At 41.1% G+C, this 20,175-nt stretch overlaps 1 protein-coding gene and 1 long non-coding RNA gene across 7 annotated transcripts; one reads left to right on the forward strand and one right to left on the reverse strand.

The window, feature by feature from the left end:
• On the reverse strand, window positions 1–4,876 carry echdc1 (enoyl CoA hydratase domain containing 1). 6 transcript variants are annotated; one of them, XM_047357936.1, is made up of 7 exons: window positions 4,794–4,876; window positions 3,554–3,622; window positions 2,879–3,051; window positions 2,647–2,789; window positions 2,494–2,546; window positions 1,897–1,977; window positions 1–608 (listed from the first exon to the last, which is right to left on the reverse strand). In XM_047357936.1, exons 2-7 carry the CDS (start codon window positions 3,613–3,615, stop codon window positions 200–202), a joined length of 921 nt encoding a protein of 306 aa, XP_047213892.1. In that variant the 5' UTR covers window positions 3,616–3,622; window positions 4,794–4,876; the 3' UTR covers window positions 1–199. The 6 variants fall into 6 exon arrangements, with proteins under 6 accessions (XP_047213892.1, XP_047213887.1, XP_047213877.1 ...); XM_047357931.1 differs by having other exon boundaries at window positions 4,783–4,859; XM_047357921.1 differs by lacking the exon at window positions 4,794–4,876 and adding an exon at window positions 4,617–4,747.
• Window positions 4,877–18,897: 14,021 nt separating this feature from the next.
• Window positions 18,898–19,299, forward strand: LOC124865465. The gene is made up of 2 exons (XR_007037606.1): window positions 18,898–19,161; window positions 19,235–19,299. It is a non-coding gene; the product is annotated as an uncharacterized LOC124865465 (long non-coding RNA).
• Window positions 19,300–20,175: the final 876 nt, after the last annotated feature.

Raw genomic sequence — 20,175 nt, forward strand, 5'->3', positions numbered from 1 at the left:
TTGTCATTCTATTATCTATTTAAACATGAAAACAGTGGTTTCAGACCACCAAAGTTTAGAAATATAAAACCTCAGTCAGGCTCTCTTCTAACTAAAGACAGTACTTCTGTGTATAATCTCACCAATTCTGACCCAGGACAGCACATCTCTCAGCTAATATTTGCTTAACTGAAAAAAATCTCACGACACTGGGGCCAAGTCATTTATGTTTGGACTTGCTGGCCAGGGCTTGCAGATTAGCTGGAGCACCCCACACTGTTCCAAACACTTCCTTTTCTGTCCTCAGAGCCTCAGACAGGGGGAGCTCTCTTCCTGCCAGCACTACTTTTTTTACCGCGTGGATCACAGGGACAGGTCCTTTGGTGTAGCGACTTAACCAGTTTTCAGCCTGCTGCAGGGCAGTGGCCGCACCCTGGTCGGCCTCCAGGACCTCATCTGCAAGTCCAATGTCCAGGCCGAGTTCAGGGTCCACTTTCAAAGCGCCGCCAAGCAGCTTTAATGCCTTCTGGCTTCCAACAATGCGGACGAGTCGCGCAGCACCACCCCAGCCAGGAACCAGGCCCATGTGTTTATGGACAAACTGGATCACACTGCCTGATGTCATTAATCTGTTAGAGAGAGATGGTTGTCACAACGTTGGGTAAAGCTATTAGAGAACATGTTGGGATACATTTCCATGAAAAAAAAAACAAATTTTTTAAACTGATCAGAAACATTCAAATTTCAGGTGAGTGAACTAAATTTAATCAATCAAAAACTGAAAAAATTAAACAGCTGTTTGCAAATAATGATTTAATTTATTAAGGGATAAAAGCTGTCCAAACCAACCTGGCCCTATGTGAACAATGTTATTAACCACTATTTTTTTTAATTCATCAGCCAAATCCAGGTCCAATTACCGCCAAACCTGTGGAACCAAGAAATCATATAAACAGAACCTGCCCGACCACATGAAATAGGCCTTAAGATTTAAAAAACCAGAACATCATCCCCTGTCCTAACTACATGCAAGAACAGATGAGAAGTGAAGTCACTGGTATCTATCAATCTGGGAAAGGTTAGAAAACTATTTCTAATGCTGTGGGACTCCAGTGAACCACAGTGAGAGACATTATCCACAAATGCACAAAACATGAAACAGTGGTGAACCTTCACAGAAGTGACCGACCAACCAAAATGACTCCAAGAACACATTACTGGAAACTGGAAACCTCTGGACCTGGAGATCTTTCTGTAGCTGATGGAACAACCTCTTAATTGCTATAAAGGGTAAGGGTTTTGGAGTGGTCTAGTCAAAGTCTGGACTTCAAACTGAGATGCTGTGGCATGACCTTAAAAAACCTGTTCAGGATTTCAGGTCAAACTTCCTTCACAGCGATTCAAAAGACTCAAAGCCAGCTATCACACACAAAGCAAAGGATGAGCACAAAATAGCTTCAGGAGGCAGTTACTTTTTCACATAGTGACAGTTTAGTATGGGTAGCTTCTTTCCCTTAATAAATAAAAACCATCATTTAAAAACTGTATTACGTATTTACTCAGGTCATCTTGGAATGTTATTCGAATATGTTTGATGATCTGAAATATTTAAAATTGTGAAAAAACAGAAGAAATCTGTTAGAGGACGCATTATTTACACAAGAATTTAATATCTCTAATGTAATTAATACGCATGTTTATTTTATTTATTTGTCTATTCATGTCCATTCAAGTGAGAATGTATTTTCTCTAATATGCCCTGCGATGGACTGGCGACCTGTCCAGGGTGTACCCCGCCTCCCGCCCATAGACTGCTGGAGATAGGCACCAGCTCCCCCCGTGACCCACTATGGAATAAACGGTAGAAAATGACTGACTGACTGACTGTCTGAAATGAACAAAGTAAAACCTCATTACCTAAAATCACAGGCAGTGGTGAGTTCTGCACCTCCTCCCAGTGCCCTCCCCTCAACGAGAGCAACGGAGATCAGAGGCAGCCTGCATTGAGAACACCACTCTGTCAGCGCACAAATTATTTAGTGCCTTGCAAAAAGTATTCATTTCCCTTGAACCTTTTTCACATTTTGTCACTTCACCTTTTAATGTATTTTACAGGATTTTATGCCACAGACCAACACAAGGCTTTACATCATGGTGATGTGGAAGTATAAACATTCAAGGTTTGCAATTTATACAAATAAAAACATGAAAGATCTGGCCTGGTATTCAGTGCTGTGTCAGGATTGTCCTGTATTTAGCTCCATCCACATTCCCATGAATCCTGACCAGCCTCCCTGTGCCTGCTGAAGAAATGCATCGCCACAGCATGATGCACCACAATGTATCGATGTTTGAGGTTGTAATGTGACGAAATGTTTAGAAACTTGACGGGTATAAATGCTTTTGCAAGGCACTGTAATACTGTAAAACGTATATTTGCCTGTACCTCCTTGAGATGCTTATGGCTTCATTTGAAGTTTGCCAAACATCTAAGAGGAAAACGTGAGCGTTTACCTGAGCAGTCTTGTCAGAGCGTCCTGCATGAACATACACATTTTCATCCCATCCTAAGAGAAAAGAAACGGCTCATTTAGATACGTCCAGTGAGCCCAAACAGAGAAGCCGGTGAAGACCAGAATGACACAGGCAGCCAGCTGTCAAAAATACCTGAGGGTTGGATATTGCTCGGACTGCGTTGAGGTCAGATCCAGAGCAGAATGTCTCAGCAGCACCATGAACAATGAGGCCTTTGCCTTCTGACCAGTTCTCCAACTGGCTCACCCTCTCTTTTAGATCCACCATCATGCTGCCTGGCAGGAGGGGAAACAAACTCATAAACACCAGACTGGACTGTAAGACTACAATTTGCACCAGTGCACAAAACATCCAGTGATCATACCAGAGAAAGCGTTCATGCGAGTCGGGTTGTTGATGGTCAGCACAGCGATACCAGAGTCGTGCTTCAGCAGATCGACGGAGCCTCCAGGAAAGGCCTGCAGCTTCTCTCTGATCTCCTCGTGGCTGAAGCCATGGATGCTGGAGTAAACACAGCCACGGCTCTGTCTCTGCAGCCTGCAAGGATACGGCAGCATATTTTAAACCCTTATTTTTTCCTACTAGAAAGATACTTTAAAGCTACGGTTAATGACGCAAACTAATATGACATGAGTTATGATACGCATAACAGTTTTCAGAATCACTAAATTGCAGCTTTTTCTGCAGTCTCTAAAGAAACAGGCTGAATGCATGCCTAATGGAACCCTGTGTTGCTTGAGAAGGGAAGAGCTTGCACTCAGACCAGAGACAGGTGAAGACTTTAATGCACTCAGTTTCTTCACTTTAAATTAGAATGAGGGCTGCCTCTCCCAGTTATTGTCCTAGTGGGCTTTCCAACTAAACTTATACGACATTTTCACATCCTGATTATGTGTTTATCCTCAGAAACAAACTTTAGCCCCTCAGGAAGCATTTGGTTTCTGGGCTGTGTACAAATGTGGGTAATTAGGATGAATTGCTGAATTTGTTTATTTCATTACTACTGCAATGATAAGTCATGTTGTCTGGAGATCATTACCTGCCCATGAAAGCACAGCCGCTGCTCCTCAGGAGCCGTCTCTTCAGGACACAGAGGACCATCCTGCTGCTGCATGATAGTCGAGGGGGGGAAAAAAAAAAAAGCTATTTACCTCCGGCTCATCGCCTTGATAACACGAGTAGAGAGAAAAAACATGTTGATACAAAACACGTTAGTTTTATTTCGGTTCTATATTACAATTTTTTCCAATGTAGAGTATATAGGTCTGTGTTGCCCTGCAATGGACTGGCGACCTGTCCAGGGTGTACCCCGTCTCCTGCCCATAGACTGCTGGGACCAGCTTCCCTGCGAGCCACTATGGAAGAAGCGGTAGAAAATGACTGACTGACTGACTGACTGACTGACTGACTGTATATAGGTTGTACATGCAGCAACTTGCAACACGTTTGTTTTATTTTTTTATTACTAATGAAATCTGAAGAGTGGAATGCATTTGTAATCAGCCCCTTTTACTGTGATACACTACATAAAATCCAGAACCACGAAGAACAATGGACAAAGTAGGACAGGATAAAGTGTTGGAGGAGCCTAGAGCAAGAAAATGGAAACAGTAGGGTACAACAACAAAACTAATTAGACGTGCCTGTCTACCTAAACTGACAGGCTGGAAAGATAGAGAAGCAGCTAAGGACTCTTCAGCAAGGACTGAGAATCTGGTTTGTGTTGATGGTAAGATGGAAGAAGTTAAACACAGACCTCTCCTGAAGGAATACCTGTTAGAGGTTGCAAAATACTAAGACTGTGACACAACAGCCCAACACATACAGCCAGAGCTACGACAGAAAGGTTTTGACCAAAGCATAGTCATGTGTTAAAAGGGCCTAATCAAGGTTCAGACCTAAATCCAGTGGAGAATCTGTCAAGATATTCACAGACAATCTTCATCTAATCTGAGTGAATTTAAACTATTTTGAAAAAAAAACAGGCAAAACTTTAGTCTCTAGATGTGTAAAGCTGGTAGAGTAACACCACAGAAGACTTGCAGTGAGACATGACACTATTTAAATTATACATTTTTTAAAATGTTACAAACCGTCCTCACTTTTCTTTACACTTCATATATTACGCCATTTTCATTCACATTAAATACCCACATATATTTTTTATCTAAATCTAATAAATTCATCGCATAGAGATCCACAACTTTTTTCAAACTGAAACGATGAGCAGAGCTGAAAACACATGCCACGCAAATAACAATTACGTACATTTTGTTCACCTTGCTTATTGACAGCAGTGCGGTGTCGCCGCTAAATCTGCTCCACTAGGAACTACCAGCTGAAGAGAAAAGGGCCCGCTGAGGCATCGAGCTATGTAGTTTCTAAACACTGCCGCACGATGGCGCCAAACACAAGGGATTTTAAATTACCCTTGAGGAAGACATTGTAGGGCTGTGCACGCACAGATCTGCTTTATGTCTGACACCAAGGGCGTAACTTTAGGTCTAGCATTGAACCATTTACTTTTGTAAAAGGAGTAAGGCTAATTTTGCGGCATCTGGCGGCATCTAGAGGCTAAACAGAGTAATCAGCAGGCAAAAAACACAAAGCAAAATCCCAGGCTCTGACACTAATGGGGTGGGCATTGAGAAAGTTATATTTCTCTCTCTTTCTCTCTCTCTATCTTGTGGTGCCCTTGTCAGTCAGAAGCCCTTGGAATTGTCCAAATGTTTCCCCCCATACGGCGCCCCTGATTAATGGAATTCTTCTACCGCAGCAATGCGGCTATGGGGGGCAAGTAAAGCAGTGGTCTTTTGGCCATTGTAAACATAAATATTCAAAATGCCTATAAATCATAGGAAACAAAAATCATAGGTAACAAAAAAACACATGACGAATGACAGACCAGTAGAATCGAATTTAAACGTTACACATCAAAGCCAAGCACGTCATAATGAGGTTTTATGACGTCCACACATATATAAGCCACGTCTTTAAGATTTCTGCATTTCAGGGACTATTCTTTTGCTTTGCAATTTCATATCTTGAAAAATGTCTCAACAGGAACAGAGCCATATGAACCATCTCAAAGAGATTTTGAAGGTAAAGACGCATGAAATACTAAGGACTCCTGAGAAACAAGATGTTTACATTCTTCGTTTTCTAGCATGTGGCAAGTCAAGCCTTGTAGCTAAGTGCAAACAAATCAAGTGTAATGATGACAGAAAATTTGCTGTCAAAATCAGGTGACCAATTAAAAATTGTGAACAGACTGATACTCTGGAATCTATCAACAGATCAGGCTCACAAAGATTTCACGTCTTAGAAATGGGCAGTCATTTCATCGATTTACATAGAAAGGGCCTTGTTTTTGAGAGACTTGAAGTCGATTTAAAACTTATTTGAATGGGAAAACGATGGATCTGCCGAGAATCATGGGAAGACAAGTTCTCAATGCGCTGTATTTTCTTAAGAGAAAGACTTTTGTCCATACAAATGTCAATCCCAGCAATATAATGTTTGTAAACCGCAAATATTGGCCATATTACGTTAAATTAGTTGGGTTTGGCAAAACTGTGGGGAAATCCTATCTCATGACATGTTACCAGGACCGATCATATGAGAAGTATGAATACAGAGCCCCAGAAATCATTTTGGGATTGGAGTTAGACTCAAAGCTGGATATTTGGTCATTTGGATGTACTCTCTTTCACTTATATACGGGGAAGGACCTATTTTAACTGTGACAAATGCTTTCTCAATTCTGTTTTTTGAAACTCTAAAACAGAATGACACATCTCACATCGACTTCTAAACAATGACTACATGCATACATACATTTTTTACAGAAAGCAAAACATCTGAATGCACGCTCGAAAAGCATGACTCCAGAGATGAGAACCATATGAAAATAACAAATATCAACATTTCTAAAAACATACAGTACAGACCAAAAGTTTGGACACACCTTCTCATTCAGAGAGTTGTCTTTATTTTCATGACTATGAATATTGTAGCTTCACACTGAAGGCATCAAAACTATGAATTAACACATGTGGAATTATATACTGAACAAAAAAATGTGAAACAACTGAAAATATTTCTTATATTCTAGGTTCTTCAAAGTAGCCACCATTTGCTTTGATTACTGCTCCTCACACTCTTGGCATTCTGTTGATGAGCTTCAAGAGGTAGTCACCTGAAATGGTTTTCACTTCACAGGTGTGCCCTGTCAGGTTTAATAAGTGGGATTTCAAGCCTTATAAATGGGGTTGGGACCATCAGTTGTGTTGTGCAGGAGGTGGATACAGTACACAGCTGATAGTCCTACTGAATAGACTGTTAGAATTTGTATTATGGCAAGAAAAAAGCAGCTAAGTAAAGAAAAACGAGTGGCCATCATTACTTTAAGAAAAGAAGGTCAGTCAGTCCGAACAATTGGGAAAACTTTGAAAGTGTCCCCAAGTGCAGTCGCAAAAACCATCAAGCGCTACAAAGAAACTGGCTCACATGAGGACCGCCCCAGGAAAGGAAGACCAAGAGTCACCTCTGCTGCGGACGATAAGTTCATCCGAGTCACCAGCCTCAGAAATCGCAGTTTAACAGCAGCTCAGATTAGAAAACAGGTCAATGCCACACAGAGTTCTAGCAGCAGACACATCTCTAGAACAACTGTTAAGAGGAGACTGTGTTTGGGCTAAAGAACACAAGGAATGGACATTAGACCAGTGGAAATCTGTGTTTTGGTCTGATGAGTCCAAATTTGAGATCTGTGGTTCCAACCACCGTGTCTTTGTGCGGCGCAGAAGAGGTGAACGGATGGACTCTACATGCCTGGTTCCCACCGTGAAGCATGGAGGAGGAGGTGTGATGGTGTGGGGGTGCTTTGCTGGTGACACTGTTGGGGATTTATTCAAAATTGAAGTCATACTGAACCAGCATGGCTACCACAGCATCTTGCAGCGGCATGCTATTCCTTCTGGTTTGCGTTTAGTTGCACCATCATTTATTTTTCAACAGGACAATGACCCCAAACACACCTCCAGGCTGTGTAAGGGCTATTTGACCAAGAAGGAGAGTGATGGGGTGCTGCGCCAGATGACCTGGCCTCCACAGCCACCGGACCTGAACCCATTCGAGATGGTTTGGGGTGAGCTGGACCGCAGAGTGAAGGCAAAAGGGCCAACAAGTGCTAAGCATCTCTGGGAACTCCTTCAAGACTGTTGGAAAACCATTTCAGATGACTACATCTTGAAGCTCATCAACAGAATGCCAAGAGTGTGTGGAGCAGTAATCAAAGTAAAAGGTGGCTACTTTGAAGAACCTAGAATATAAGACATATTTTCAGTTGTTTCACACTTTTTTGTTCAGTATATAATTCCACATGTTTTAATTCATAGTTTTGATGCCTTCAGTGTGGAGATACAATATTCATAGTCAAGAAATAAAGAAAACTCTTTGAATGAAAAGGTGTGTCCAAACTTTTGGTCTGAACTGTACATGTGCAACATACGTCTTGATGATCTGAAAAAATATCCTAAGCCTGCAGAAGTGATTTCTGAGAAAGCCTACATCGAAGCTTTCATTGATCTGTTGTATCAATTGCTTAAATGTAACCCTGCAAATTACTACTGAAAAAGCATTGGGTCATACTTTTTTTCCACACTAAACACCTTATTGAAGAACAAAGCCCATTTGAATCTCGGAAAAAAAATGAATGCAGTAAGCAAAGTAAATCTCCCCGTGTTTTCAACCATACTGGAATCAGGAGTTAGGCCATTGGATTCATAACTGATAAGTGATTTACATGTGAGAAGAACTGACTGAAATCTTTAAATCTTTAAAATGAAGTGGTCTCTCCCTACTCTCCTGTGTCTCTTTCTCATCTATGTCTTTCTGTCTTTCACACCTCTCTCTCTCTCTTTCTCTCCTCTCTGTCTGTCTCCTTTGTCTCTTGTCTCTCTGTCTCTGTATTTCTGCCTCCTTTATATCTTTTTCTCTTGCCCCTCTCCGTCTGCCTGTCCCTTCTGTGTCTCTTTCTCTTCTCTTTCTGTCTGTCCTTAACTCATCTCTAACTCTTCTCTGTCCAGCTGTCCTCTCTTTCTCTCCTCTAATTTTCTGCCAGTTACTTACATTTCTACAACTGTGCTTACACAGACTTCTGCCATTTTTAGGCAATTTGTAATTTGTTTTTGACAGGGTCAAAGGTTCTCCTGCCAACAGGACAATCTTAAACATAGTCAGAGCTACAAGGGTTTAACAGGATATCCAGGAGTGCCCCAGTCAAAGTCTAGCAATTTCAATTTACAGATACTCTCCATTTAGAGTTTGAACTATTTTGCAAAGAGAAAGCAAACATTTCAGTCACTAGATGTACAAATGTGGTAGAGACTCCAAAAGACTTGCAGCTGTCATTGCAATGAAAGGTGGGTCTACATTTATTGATACAATATTGAGCCAAATTTTTCAGATATTAATTTGTAAATTAAGAAAAATTAGAACCATGTATCAGTTTATTTCAAGTTCCAAGATAGAATAACTTTTTATCCAATTTGAATAAATAACTGAATCTGACTGCACTGTTCAATGGTTAGGATTAATTGGAATATATGTACCTGACTTTTGTGAAGTGCCTTGAGACAACATGTGTTGACAACATGCACTATATAAATAAACTGAAATAAAACTGAAACTGTTCTGTCTGCATCCAAGCTGACACACTCAGATGACTAACATTGTGTCACGTGTTCCACCTGTTGTCTTCTTGAGCCTGGGGAAAATAATGGGCATATTTCAAACAGGAACTCTAAACACTTCAGCGTGCTCCTGTAAAAAGCACAAGCAGCTCTGATTGATTTTAGCCTAGAGAAAAGCGTTTGAAGTCTGACAGCTCACATGAGGCATTTCTTCCACTCGCCAATCCTTTTGAATCACTAACATTTCATCTCTGACAGTTCAACTAATGTAGTCCTCCCTATTACATTCTTTTCATGAGATTCCCAAAACGGTCCTCATAATGACTCCCACAATATCTTTAGGATTAGCACGACTTTAAAGCCACGTAATTACTTAAGCGTTTCATTTCTGTGGTCTGCCAAGGCCAGTTGGTCAGCTGGCTTCTTGCAGATACCTCAGTATTTACAACACAACGGCCAGAAAACACAAGGTAAGGTAAGGGAAGTTTATTTATATAGCGCCTTTCAGCAATGAGACACTCAAAGCGCTGTACATACAATTACAATACAATCACAAAGCAAATAAACACAGATACAGACACAGAAAAAAAAATCAAATGATAAAATCAAACAACAGAGGTGATTTAAAAAAAATAAAATAAAATAAAGAAAATAGAATGATGGACAAGAAAATGAAAGGAAAATTGGACTGAAAACTCAACTAATCATGCCTAAATGGAACAGTCAAAGGCCACTCTAAACAAATAAGTTTTTTATCTTGATTTAAAGCAACTTAGGGTTTTGGCACTTTTACAGTTTTCTGGCAGTTTATTCCAGATTAGTGGAGCATAAGAACTAAAAGCTGCTTCTCCATGTTTAGTTCTGGTTCTGGTTCTGCAGAGTAGATTTGAACGAGATGACCTGAGAGATCTGGGTGGTTGATACACTGACAAGTCTGTAATGTGTTTTGGTGCTAAGCCATTCAGTGATTTATAGACTAACAGAAGTATTTTAAACTATTCTCTGAGCTACAGGGAGCCAGTGTAAGGACTTTAGAACCAGGGTGATGTGCTCCACTTTCTTAGTTCTAGTGAGGACGCGGGCAGCAGCGTTCTGGATCAACTGCAGCTGTCTGATCCACTTTTAGGCAGACCTGTGAAGACACCATTGCAGTAATCAATTCTACTAAATATGAACGCATGAATTAGTTTTTCAAGGTCCTGTTGAGACATTAGTCCTTTAATCCTGGAGATGTTCTTTAGGTGATAGAAGGCCGACCTAGTTACTACCTATATGTGCCTCTGAAGGTTCAGGTCTGAGTCCATCACTACACCCAGGTTTCGGGCCTGACTGGTGGTTTCTAGCTGTATTAAATGAAGCTGTGTGCTAACTTTAAAACGCTCTTCCTTTGGTCCAAAGATTATTACTTCAGTTTTGTTTTGATTCAGCTGAAGAAAATTTAGCCCCATCCATGCATTGATTTCTTCTAAGCATTTACCCAGCGCTTGAATGGGTTCATAGTCACCTGGTGACATGGTAACGTATAGCTGTGTGTCGTCTGCATAGTTATGATAACTTATGTTATTGTTTATTAAAATCTGAGTTAGGGGGAGCATGTAGATATTGAATAGGAGGGGCCCTAAGATGGACCCTTGGGGAACGCCACATGTGATTTTTGTGGTCTCTGATGTAAAGTTATCTACTGACACAAAAAAGTCCCTGTCCTTCAAGTAGGATTTAAACCAGTTGAGTGCTGTTCCAGAAAGGCTGACCCAGTTTTCCAGGCGCTCTAATAAAATGGAGTGATCAACAGTGTCGAATGCTGCACTAAGGTCCAATAATACCAGCACTGTGGTTCTTCCACAGTCTGCATTTATACAGATGTCATTGAACACCTTGACAAGAGCAGTCTCTGTACTGTGGTGAGCAGGAAGTCTGACTGGAAGACATTGAAGCGGTTGGTCGTTGTTAGGAAGTTGTTTAACTGCTGAAACACAGCTTTTTCAATAATCTTACTGATGAAGGGGAGGTTTGATATAGGCCTGTAGTTCTATAGTAGCAGCTTGTCCAAGTTGCTCTTTTTCAATAGAGGTTTGATAATTGCTGTTTTCAGGGCCTGGGGGAAAACACCTGACAAAAGGGATGTGTTTATTATTTGAGTTAAATCAAATGTTATTACAGGCAAAGCTTTCTTAAGGAAAGCTGTGGGTAAAAGATCGAGACAGCAGGAAGAAGAGCTTAGCTGGTGTACGATTTCTTCTAAGATTTTGCAGTTTATTTGGTGAAATTGGGAAATTCTGTCAAAGTCAGTTCTAGTTGGAGACAACATTGGTACTGGAGTTGATGTGGATGTGCTGACTGCCACTCTGATCTTTTGGGTTTTTTCAGTAAAGAATTTAGCAAATTCATTGCAGGCCCTGGTAGAGTGGAGTTCAGATGCTACAGTTACAGGAGGGTTTGTTAACCTGTCGACTGTGGCAAATAATGTACGAGCATTATTAATGTTTTTGCTGATGATCTCAGAAGAGAAGGATTCCCTTGCATTTTTCAGTTGTAGGTTATATCTGTATAGTCTCTCTTTGTAGATATTAAAGTGAACCTGGAGTCCAGTCTTTCGCCACCTGCGTTCAGCTTTTCGACACTCCTTTTTTTCACTTATGACTGGTGGAGCACTTCTCCACGGAGACATTTTCCTCCCAGAAACGACTTTCACTTTAATTGGAGCAACTGAATCAATGATGTCCGAGATTTTAGAATGAAAGTTTTCTACCAGCTCATCTACAGTGTTACAGGGCAAAGTGGAGGTAGAAGAGTAAATCTGGTTAAAGGTTTCAGCAGCACTGTCCTTAAAGATGCGTTTTCTTATCATGTCTCTTTGGCAAACTGAGTCATTGCAGATGACGCTTTCAAAAATAACAGAAAAGTGGTCAGATAGAGCAACATCAGTTATAGACACCTTGGAAATGTTTAGACCCTTAGTGATAATCAAGTCCAAAATATGTCCCTGTTTGTGCGTTTGCTGTTTAACATGTTGAGTCAAACCAAGAGTTCTAAGAGTGTCACATAGATCTATGGCACTTCTGTCTTCAGGATTGTCCATGTGAATGTTGAAGTCTCCCACAATAATTAAACAGTCATAATAAACACATATCTCAGATAAAAGCTCACTAAAATCACTGAAAAAGTTTGTTTTGGACTTAGGAGGCCTGTAAATATTCAAGAACATGGTTCGGACTGGGCTCTTTACCTGGAGAGCCAAATATTCAAAAGAGCCAAATTTGCCCAGAAATACTTTTTTACACTCTAGTAAATCTTTAAACAAAGTGGCCGCCCTCCACCTTTTCTTTGCTGTCTGCTGTCACAAAGAAAATTGCTTCTATCAGAATGGGAGCTTCTGGAAGGACTTCGAGACAAACAGCAGGCTGGTACAGGCTACTGGCCCCTGCCTAGTCCTACGTTAAACTGTCAGCTCCTCAGGAGCCTTTTAGCAACGAGGTGTTGCTACAATGATGTGTAGGAACAAAAAGCGTCGGACCATCTAAAACATGAAGTTCACATGTTTTTTTTTATATGTTTCTCACAGTATTTGAATCATGCTTCTGTTTATTATTTTCCTGGTCATGCTTTAGTTTTTGTCTTCTAGTTCATGTTTTGTCAAGTTTGGCTTTTGAATCTGGTTATGCTTTAGTTTCATGTTGTTCTAGTTTCTATTAGTTTGTGTTCAAGAGTCTGTTTTTGCTCCAGCCACGTTTTGTTCTGTCTGTCAATTACCTTTATTCGATTCACCTGCTCCAAGCTAATCTGTCTCCTTGCTCCACCTGGTTAACACTCCATATATACACACCTGTTCAGTTATTCATCGCAAAAACATTTTCAGATCATGTCACCTGTGTCCTGTTGTTTATGCCAAGCCTGTCTTGCCAGCCTGCCCATGTCTGTTTTTGCCTGTCTTGCCTGCCCGTTTATTGTTTTGGTTCCTGCCTCTTCTTTTGAGTGAGTTTATTGTTTATTAAATCATTTCTTCACTTACCGTCATGCTGCCTGCTCATCTGCATTCTGGGGTCCTCCATTTCGCAAGTCCCAACAGATTACATTCAGAAATTGTCTCCTCGCTGCAAATGAGGGCCACAGTTTAGGAGAACTTTATACATCAGAGCAACATATGGATGAAGCCGTATGGCTGGCATGGCCCAGCTCAGGGATGACCATTAAATACCTGACCTGTCAGTCAGCTCCCTTTGAAAGCTTCAGTTGAAAGGACCGCAGCATAGTGAGAAGTGAAACTGGTACTGGAGACATACGATTCCTCCTGGTTTCCCTCTGTAACACTGAGGCCAGCTACATGCAGAGCTCCAAAATAATTGCCCTGGGCAATCTAAATCGGCTGATAAGCCATGCATCATCATGTGCCAGCAGATTAATAGGATCTCTAAAAAAACGCTCCCTCCGAGCCAAAGCTCCCATCGTTCCACAATAACGCGCAACTTTACGCAGCTATTTATGGACATGTGATTGTCTACAGCTTGTCCACCTTAGGAATCCTCACCTACTGGGGTTTCTTTTTCAGAGAATGAAAGTACCCCTTAGATGATTCACATGCATTTTAAGCTCCTCGGCGCACAGATCGATGAACATTTCCATCAACAGATGACCAAAGCAGAGGAAGTTTCACAGTTTACGGCCGACTGAGGTTGTTCCCATAATTTTCTGGGATGTGATATGTCATTGTATGACGAGGAATGTGATTCAGTTTCAGCACTCTGGTTTAAACCATAAAAGCTCAAACTCATGAAAAAACAACGTCTGATGCTCTATGAATTAAATAAAACTGAATGGAGTCATATTTCAGTGTATTAAGGTGAGTTGTAGTTTTCCGTAGTTAATTATTGTCGACTGAAAAGGTTTCCGCACATTTTCACGGCAGGTCAAAAGTTTGCGTGGATTTAAGCACACTTTCACGCAACGTTCATTTAAGACATGCCAAGTTGTACCTATAACATTGTGCTGCAAGATTTTTTTTTGCATATGTACGCTTAGTACATGAGGCCCCAGATACATACCCCCGAGCATCCCGGTACCGGGATGGTTAAGCCTCTTTCACTTTTCTCCAGCCGTAAAACTGGTTAAAACACGGTTACGTTTTTATTTCTCTAAATATCTCGGAAGATGAGGCTTAAATATTGATAAATCAAGTCATCAAATTTGTTTTACACAAATTCTTTTGTTTTTACAGCACTTTAAAAACACAGGAAGATGTTTTAAGGTCCTACCGGAAGTGGTGTTTCTTTCGGGAAAATGCTTCCGTACACAGACATAGTAGGGGAGGTCCCAAGATGGCAAAGTGAGAGGTGTTGTTTTTGCAGGCTCTCGCATGCAGTTAATGTTTAGCCTATTAAATCCAATGTGTGTGCTTTAGCCCCGTTTTAAAGCGTCTTAGGCTTTTTGTTCTTAGTTTAATAACTTTTTAAAACTTTTTCAGCCTTTTTGTTCTTATTGCCATCTGGGAGTTTATCTACTGAGGCTAGCATGTCAGACCACGATTACAATCAGCTGGCTCTTCAAGAGGCTTGCGATGAAGATATTATTGAAGAAATTGAGTTGGTTGGGGTCACGTCTGATCCTTCTTGTAAAGAACACAAAGTGAACTGGGATCACACACCTATTAAGAACAAAGGCAAGAAGAAAATGAAGCTACAGGAGCCTGAATGTAAGGAGGACACAGCTAATGCCATTCTTCGTGCGATAGGAGAACTTAACACAAAGATGGATAATCAGACTGTAATTTTGAAAAGCATTGAAAAATGTATCGAAGCTAATACTGTCGCCATTGAGGTTAAAAAGATAGCCATTTCAGAGCTTCAAACTTCAGTTAAGCTTCTCAAAAAAGAAAACACAGCGCTGTACTTCCGAGCAAGAACCCTGCAAGGGTCTATTGTAATCGTAGGATTTCTTCTTTCTTTCTTTCTTTTTTCCGTTGCATTTTTGGGGGCAATTTGGGGACTTTGCCATGCACGAAAACACGATTTTACCCAAAATTGTCCCCCGCGTAAAATTCTTGTTCCTTAATGTCGTTGTCAGTGGGCGTATTCAAACGGCTCTACAGTGCCCCCTAAAGTGAGATAGGCCGAACCGTAAGTCGTAGAGATTTGAAATTTGGCTCACAGGTAGAGCTCCTCAAACCAAGAAAAAAAGTATTTTGGGGGTATGCCCTAAAACGCACGGGAAGTTGCCCATTTTGGGTCAAAGGCCAATTTTTGGCCGTTTTTCACTTTTACTCACCTTGAACTTTAACGAACTCCTCCTAGGGATTTTGAGCTATCGGCTTCATATTTGGTCAATATGCATTTAAGGCATGGAGGATTAAAAGTTATAAAAATCATGAGTTTTCGGCCATGTTTAGGGGGCGTCGCCGGGGCACGAAAATGGCGTTCGCGCCCAAAGTAAAAAAATTGCAATAACTTTCCCAAAGAAACGCCAAATCACACCAAAGTCAGCATGAAGGAGGACCTTCGGGTTCCCGACGATCCTATGTTGTCATATGCTGACATCATCAAAGCCACGCTCCCTGAGAACAGGGATCTGATCTGCACCAAATTCAACACGATTGATCCTAGTCCAGTCCCCAACAGAGATCTGATGACATATTTGATGGGCGTGGCCTAATTCGTCCACAGCGCCCCCTAGAAAATTTTAAAAAATCAGCCCCGAGCCATGCTTTGACCGAGGATTGTGAAATTTGGTACACATATGTAACTTCTCAAGACCTACAGAAAAGTCTCATGGAGCATTGGTCCAAACCCAACAGGAAGTCGGCCATTTTGGATTGAAGTTGCCATTTTGACCCTGGATTTGCTCTTTCTAGTCCGCATATCTGAGCAAACTCCTCCTAAAGCTTTTGACTTAAAGACTTGAAAATCACTCAGTATACTCTTATGGCATTGGGGATCAAAAGATATCAAAGGCTTTTTGATACATGAAAGCATGTGGGCGTGGCCACCCCTCAAAATATGACTTCTCACCATAAAACACGAAATTCATATAGCTCCTACAAGGAAAGTCATAGACATCTGAAACCTACTGAGATTGATTTGCCTCTGACCCTGAACAATATTCACTGATCAGATGCTGACATCATCAAAGTCCCGCCCCCTCAGAACAGGAAGTGCCATGTTTCCCTTTTGATGGTGCATATTTGGTGTCCTTCACCTAATCAATGTGAAACTGTCCCAATTAACAAATAACATGATGGTCTAAGACAGTCGCCAGTATTTACTGGCTCTGCCAGGGGGGTGTGGCTGTGGCGACGCAGCGAATTCTGATGTCCCGCCACGGCCATACGTTTGGCTCTAGATTACACATGCATGGTCCGATTTATTCCAAACTGAATATGGTTCATCTTTGTCAGCCCCCAAACAGCTCTATTGGATTACATTGGAATTTGGACCTACAGCCTTTGCTGTTTATAGATTGATTTTAATTAGGAGTTTTAGTTATGCTTTTGATAGTTAGAAAAAAACCTTAACAGTAGCCCCTAGTATTATAACACAATGAGTGTCCATTATTCAAGGTTAAGGCTTGCAGGTGTTTTCTGTCCGTATCGTGAGGAGCAGTGTATGTGGGGAGGCATGCTACTCCTCTTTGTGCTGGTAGGAACTTCTGATAACTATTCCACCCTGAAGCTTCCTGAAGACGTGTGGGAAACAATTCTTTGATTAAATAATGAAATGTATCTCTGTTTCTTTGATACTGTTGCTGGGGAGACATCCACAGATAGTGATTGTGTATGTAACTGAAAAAAAGGTGCTGGACAGCAACTTGGGGTATATGATGGAGTGGAGAGCAGCCCCAGTCAGACAGCACACAGACGTTTCCAGGTAGCAGTGTAAGTGTGATGTCTCCCTCTCTGAATTCAGATTGGTTTTAATAAACTTGTGGAAACGTACAACTGATCTCTGACTGAGGATTGTCCTTTGGGGTGCCAAATAAAAGAGTTGATGAGAGGTGATGAGTAATGTAAGAGTTAACGGACGGCCAGTGAAGTTTTCCTACCTGGACAGTAGCCTCACAGGACACAGCAACTGGGGGTCTAAGCAGAAATTGTATTACAAGAATAATGACAGCAAGATGAAATGCTAGCTAGAATATTGGGCACTTCTCTGTTGTTACTTGGCCAGAAATATACAGAAAACCACTAGTTTTGGCAACAATAAAAAAAAAAGAAGATCAATAAGAAATATCCAGGAAAAATAAGGCAGTGGGCTTGTCTACTCATAAAAAAAATGAACAAATCATTAGAACAAACCCACAAAGTATTTTGACATACAACAATCTTAATCCTACACTCAATGTCTTTCTTGTGTTACGTGTCCTGTTTAACATGTTTCCTGTTCTTACATTTTTATTTTGGTAACAGGTGTATTTCCATTTCCTTTGCATATGCTGCTGTTCTAACTTGTTTTCAGTTCACCGGAGAACAGAGCCGGGAAGTTCAACAATAAAATATGGCGACAATTGCCTAAAGAGAGTCCGAGTGATCCGTTTATTATCCACACGTGGAGAGCTGAAAATCTCCAATCCTTAATAGGTTGTGGGCCCAGGTGAGATGGAAATAAGTGAGTATCAGTTACTCAGAACCAGTTTAACGCGAAGAAGCAACACGATAAACTTATGCGTGGGAAATTAGCGCATCGAAGCCAATAAGCTAGTTTAGCAATGAAATAAGTATAGCAGGCTAGTGCTTCAGACAAAATGGTGAACAGAGGAACGAATATCTCTGTATCCCCGCTTTTATTCAATGGATGTGAAGAGAAATATGACTTATGGGAGACAAGATTTCTCGCCTATCTGCTCACACTGAAGCTAAAAGAAACTATTCTGCACAAACCCGTCACTGAGGAATGACGGACAGCTGGCTGAAGACAGACGAAAATATGTGGACTGTTTTGCAGAGTAGGTGAAAGTGCTGGGTGATAAAAGCCTGTCGTTAATAAAACATGAAGCCAGAGATAACGGTAGGAATGCTCTGAAAATTCTAAGAGAACATTATTGTGGGAAAAGCAAGCCCATAATAATAAATCTGTATACATCACTGACGAAGCTACACGTGGCAAGCACAGAGAGTGTTACAGACTATATTATAAGAGCTGAGAACCTCATTACAGCTTTAAGAAGCGCAGGCGAGAGCATGAGTGATGGACTGATAGTTGCTATGGTGTTAAATGAACTACCAGAATCCTTCAAATTGCTTGCTGTCCACATAACACAAGACAGGGATGATATTACATTTGCAGACTTTAAGAGAAAGCTAAGAGTTTATGAAGAAACTGAAAGAATGAAAACAGCTGAATCTACTGACAATGTCATGAAAACATGTACAAGGCAAAATAGAACTTACACTAAACAGCATACAAGCAATAAGAAAAATGAAGACACCAGCAGGACATTTTACCAATATGGAACGAAAGGACACATATCAAGAAAATGTCTACAGTGTCAGGATCTGTGCTTTGTGTGTCTGTTGGTGCTTTTACTGTGCTCACTCCCTAGATGGCGTGGAATCTGGAGGAGAGGTGACAGGTGTTCGCTATTCCCCTGAATATTCTGCAGAGGACTATTTAAGGAGGAGGCTGCCAGCAACTCACTGCCAGAGTGTTGCCCTTAGTGGTTTCCTGAACCTGATTTTGCCTTGCATTGAATCCTGCCTGGATAAACGGTCTTCTGGAAGGAAGCAATCCAGTTCCATGAACAAAGACCCAAGTCTCTCATGACTTCGTTGGATCATGCCAGCTGGCAGCCTCCTAATTCTTGCATACTTTGGACCTCCATCTGCAAACCCTGTCCACCCTCCTCCCTCCATCGCACCTTGTGGATTACAAACTTTCCTGTCTTACCATATCCACCAACTTCAGTCTCACTGGCAAACAACCACTTGGTTTCTCCACTCCCCCTCTGGCGGATCCCTCCACCATTCTTTGTAAGACAGATTGATTATTTTCATGAGTTTGCCCCAGAGTTATCCCTGCTTACCTTCTTGTTTATTTCTACAGTTTGCATCCTGGTTCCAGTTCCCTGCATTATTCACCCAGTTGTAAATAAACGCTTTACCGAACAATACCATCTCCTGAATTGCTTTCTGCATGTGGGCCAAATCCTTTAAACTCAATATGACATACAGAAGGTGTGTTGTAATTATTGCAGAAGTAACACACACAAGGAATCGCTGTGTAAGAAAAAGGGGAATCAAGTTGGAGTTAGACAAGTAGCAGAAAAACAACAAGAAGACCAAGACCATTTCACGTTTAAAACTGAGGACAGCGATATGACCACCAAAGATTTAAACAGGTTTGACATTCACGAAAGTGGAAATCTTTATTATTTACCAACTGTTGAGTTTCCCGACGATCAGTGTAAAGTGTGTCATGACACGCAAACTTAGCATGAAATATTGGGTCACTGCAACTACGAAGATGTACGAAAGCTTCAAAATGTAGTAAAAGGCATAGAGATAAAAGGAGGTGTGATACAGTCAGAAAAGCTATGTGAGGTGTGTACACAAGGAAAGTTCATACAGAATAGGAATAGGGAACCAGCCAGAAAGGCAGAGAAACCCTTAGAGCTGGTACATACTGACTTAAATGGTCCAATTAAAAATACAAGTCTAGAAGGACACAAATATGTTCAGTCTTTTACAGATGACTACTCGGGCACAATTTCTTTGTACTGTCCTAAAAACAAGAGTGATGTGATCCAAGCTACAGAAAGGTTCATAGCTGATTCAGTGCCTTATGGTGAGATCAGATGCATTTGTTCAGACAACGGCACTGAATTTACAAACCGAGATTTTCAAACACTGTTAACCAAGAATAGACATGAAACTTCAGCACCTTACTCACCTCACCAGAATGGCATAGCCAAGTGAGGGTGAACTCTTTTTGACTTGAGTAGGTATTTGGTGATAGAAAGTAACATACCTGTTAATCTATTGAAC

This window comes from Girardinichthys multiradiatus, chromosome 3 (assembly GCF_021462225.1).
Source record: "Girardinichthys multiradiatus isolate DD_20200921_A chromosome 3, DD_fGirMul_XY1, whole genome shotgun sequence".
Taxonomy (NCBI): Eukaryota; Metazoa; Chordata; class Actinopteri; order Cyprinodontiformes; family Goodeidae; genus Girardinichthys; species Girardinichthys multiradiatus.

Coding starts and splice junctions, on each gene's coding strand:
- echdc1 (XM_047357914.1), bottom strand. CDS start 3,838: ATGGGCAGGAGACGGGGTACACCCTGGACAGGTCGCCAGTCCATTGCA. Junction 3,623..3,751: donor ACTCTACATTGGAAAAAATT/GTAATATAGAAC, acceptor ACTATCATGCAG/CAGCAGGATGGTCCTCTGTG. Junction 2,547..2,646: donor GAGCAATATCCAACCCTCAG/GTATTTTTGACA, acceptor CTTTTCTCTTAG/GATGGGATGAAAATGTGTAT.